This window comes from Penaeus monodon, chromosome 30, assembly GCF_015228065.2.
Source record: "Penaeus monodon isolate SGIC_2016 chromosome 30, NSTDA_Pmon_1, whole genome shotgun sequence".
NCBI lineage: Eukaryota > Metazoa > Arthropoda > Malacostraca > Decapoda > Penaeidae > Penaeus > Penaeus monodon.
The window spans coordinates 33,157,969-33,159,131 of NC_051415.1; the positions used below are offsets into that span (position 1 = coordinate 33,157,969).

Below are 1,163 nucleotides of genomic sequence, written 5' to 3' on the forward strand. Positions count from 1 at the left end.
CCCATGCTTTTTATCTACCAGTTTCTAAGATGTGCATCAATATATTGACTTAAATATGGTTTACACAGTGAGTCAAATACACTTAATCATTCTATCATTACATATAATCAACAAATCCTAAACCTTCACCTAGATCTCATTAGTTTTCACATCTTCTTAACAGAAGAGGAGATATACCTTCTTTATTTTCTATGGAGGGAGGTCATTCCCATAAATGTCATTTGGGTATCTATTGTCACTCATAAATTCTTTATTTTGTCTAATCACTAATCCATCTTGCTATAAAACCTGTCACATATTACAGACAGTGTAATAACAGATGAGAGCAAAGAGGTGATGAAGAAGGCTATTATCACTCTTTTTCTGCAGATGGAACCTGGCTGTGCCTTGTGACACTTGGCTTCGAAGACATTATAGAAACCCTATCATTTCTTTAATGAATGAAGTACATTTCAATATACCTAACAGTGTTTCATGTTTATATATTCACCGATCCTTAATAGTTGCAACATGCTCTAACAATCTTACTTGTTTTAGCCATACTGCTCAAAAAAACAACTCACACTGTTAACTTCAAGTACCTCCCTAAAATAATACTACAAAGATAAGCTGAACCACTGCTTAAGTTATGCCTAAATCTATTGTGAATTCTTAAAAATCTATCACTTTACCTGCCAACTCTCTAAGAATTCTCTATCTAATATTTTAGCATCAAAACAACTAGGCCCCATTCTTAAATAATGCAGAGTAGTTTTAATGAGAATATGGAAAATCCCAAAGTATATTTACCTGGTGCTTCATCTTCCTCACCATCACTGCTTTCCTCAGCATAAGGGTCTGCTTGTCTTTTTTTTCGAGCCTTCATCTCTTCTTTCTTCTCCTTCTCTCTGCGTGCTTTAAAAAAGAAACACGACTGTTAAAATTACAATACTAGTCCTCCATACTAAACATGCAGGTTCTTTACTCTTAATTGGATAAAGTAGGTGATAATATTACATATCAAGGAAAAATAACCAAAATGGTTATAACTTCTCAGATTCTATACACATCGCTCGTGAATAAAGTCAATCACTTTACTTCTCACAAAAATAGTAATAACTTTAAAATTGCAAATAATATTTTGAAAATAGTGATAAAAATTAACCACTTCAACTAAATATGAG

General features: G+C 32.7%; 1 protein-coding gene across 1 annotated transcript in view; it reads right to left on the bottom strand.

The window, feature by feature from the left end:
• Positions 1–1,163, bottom strand: part of LOC119592427 (ubiquitin carboxyl-terminal hydrolase 16-like) — a 48,003-nt gene that overhangs the window by 37,688 nt on the left and 9,152 nt on the right. Inside the window, exon 5 of the mRNA XM_037941250.1 lies at positions 790–894. Coding sequence (XP_037797178.1) covers positions 790–894 — 105 coding nt within the window. The remainder of the gene's footprint in view (positions 1–789; positions 895–1,163) is intronic.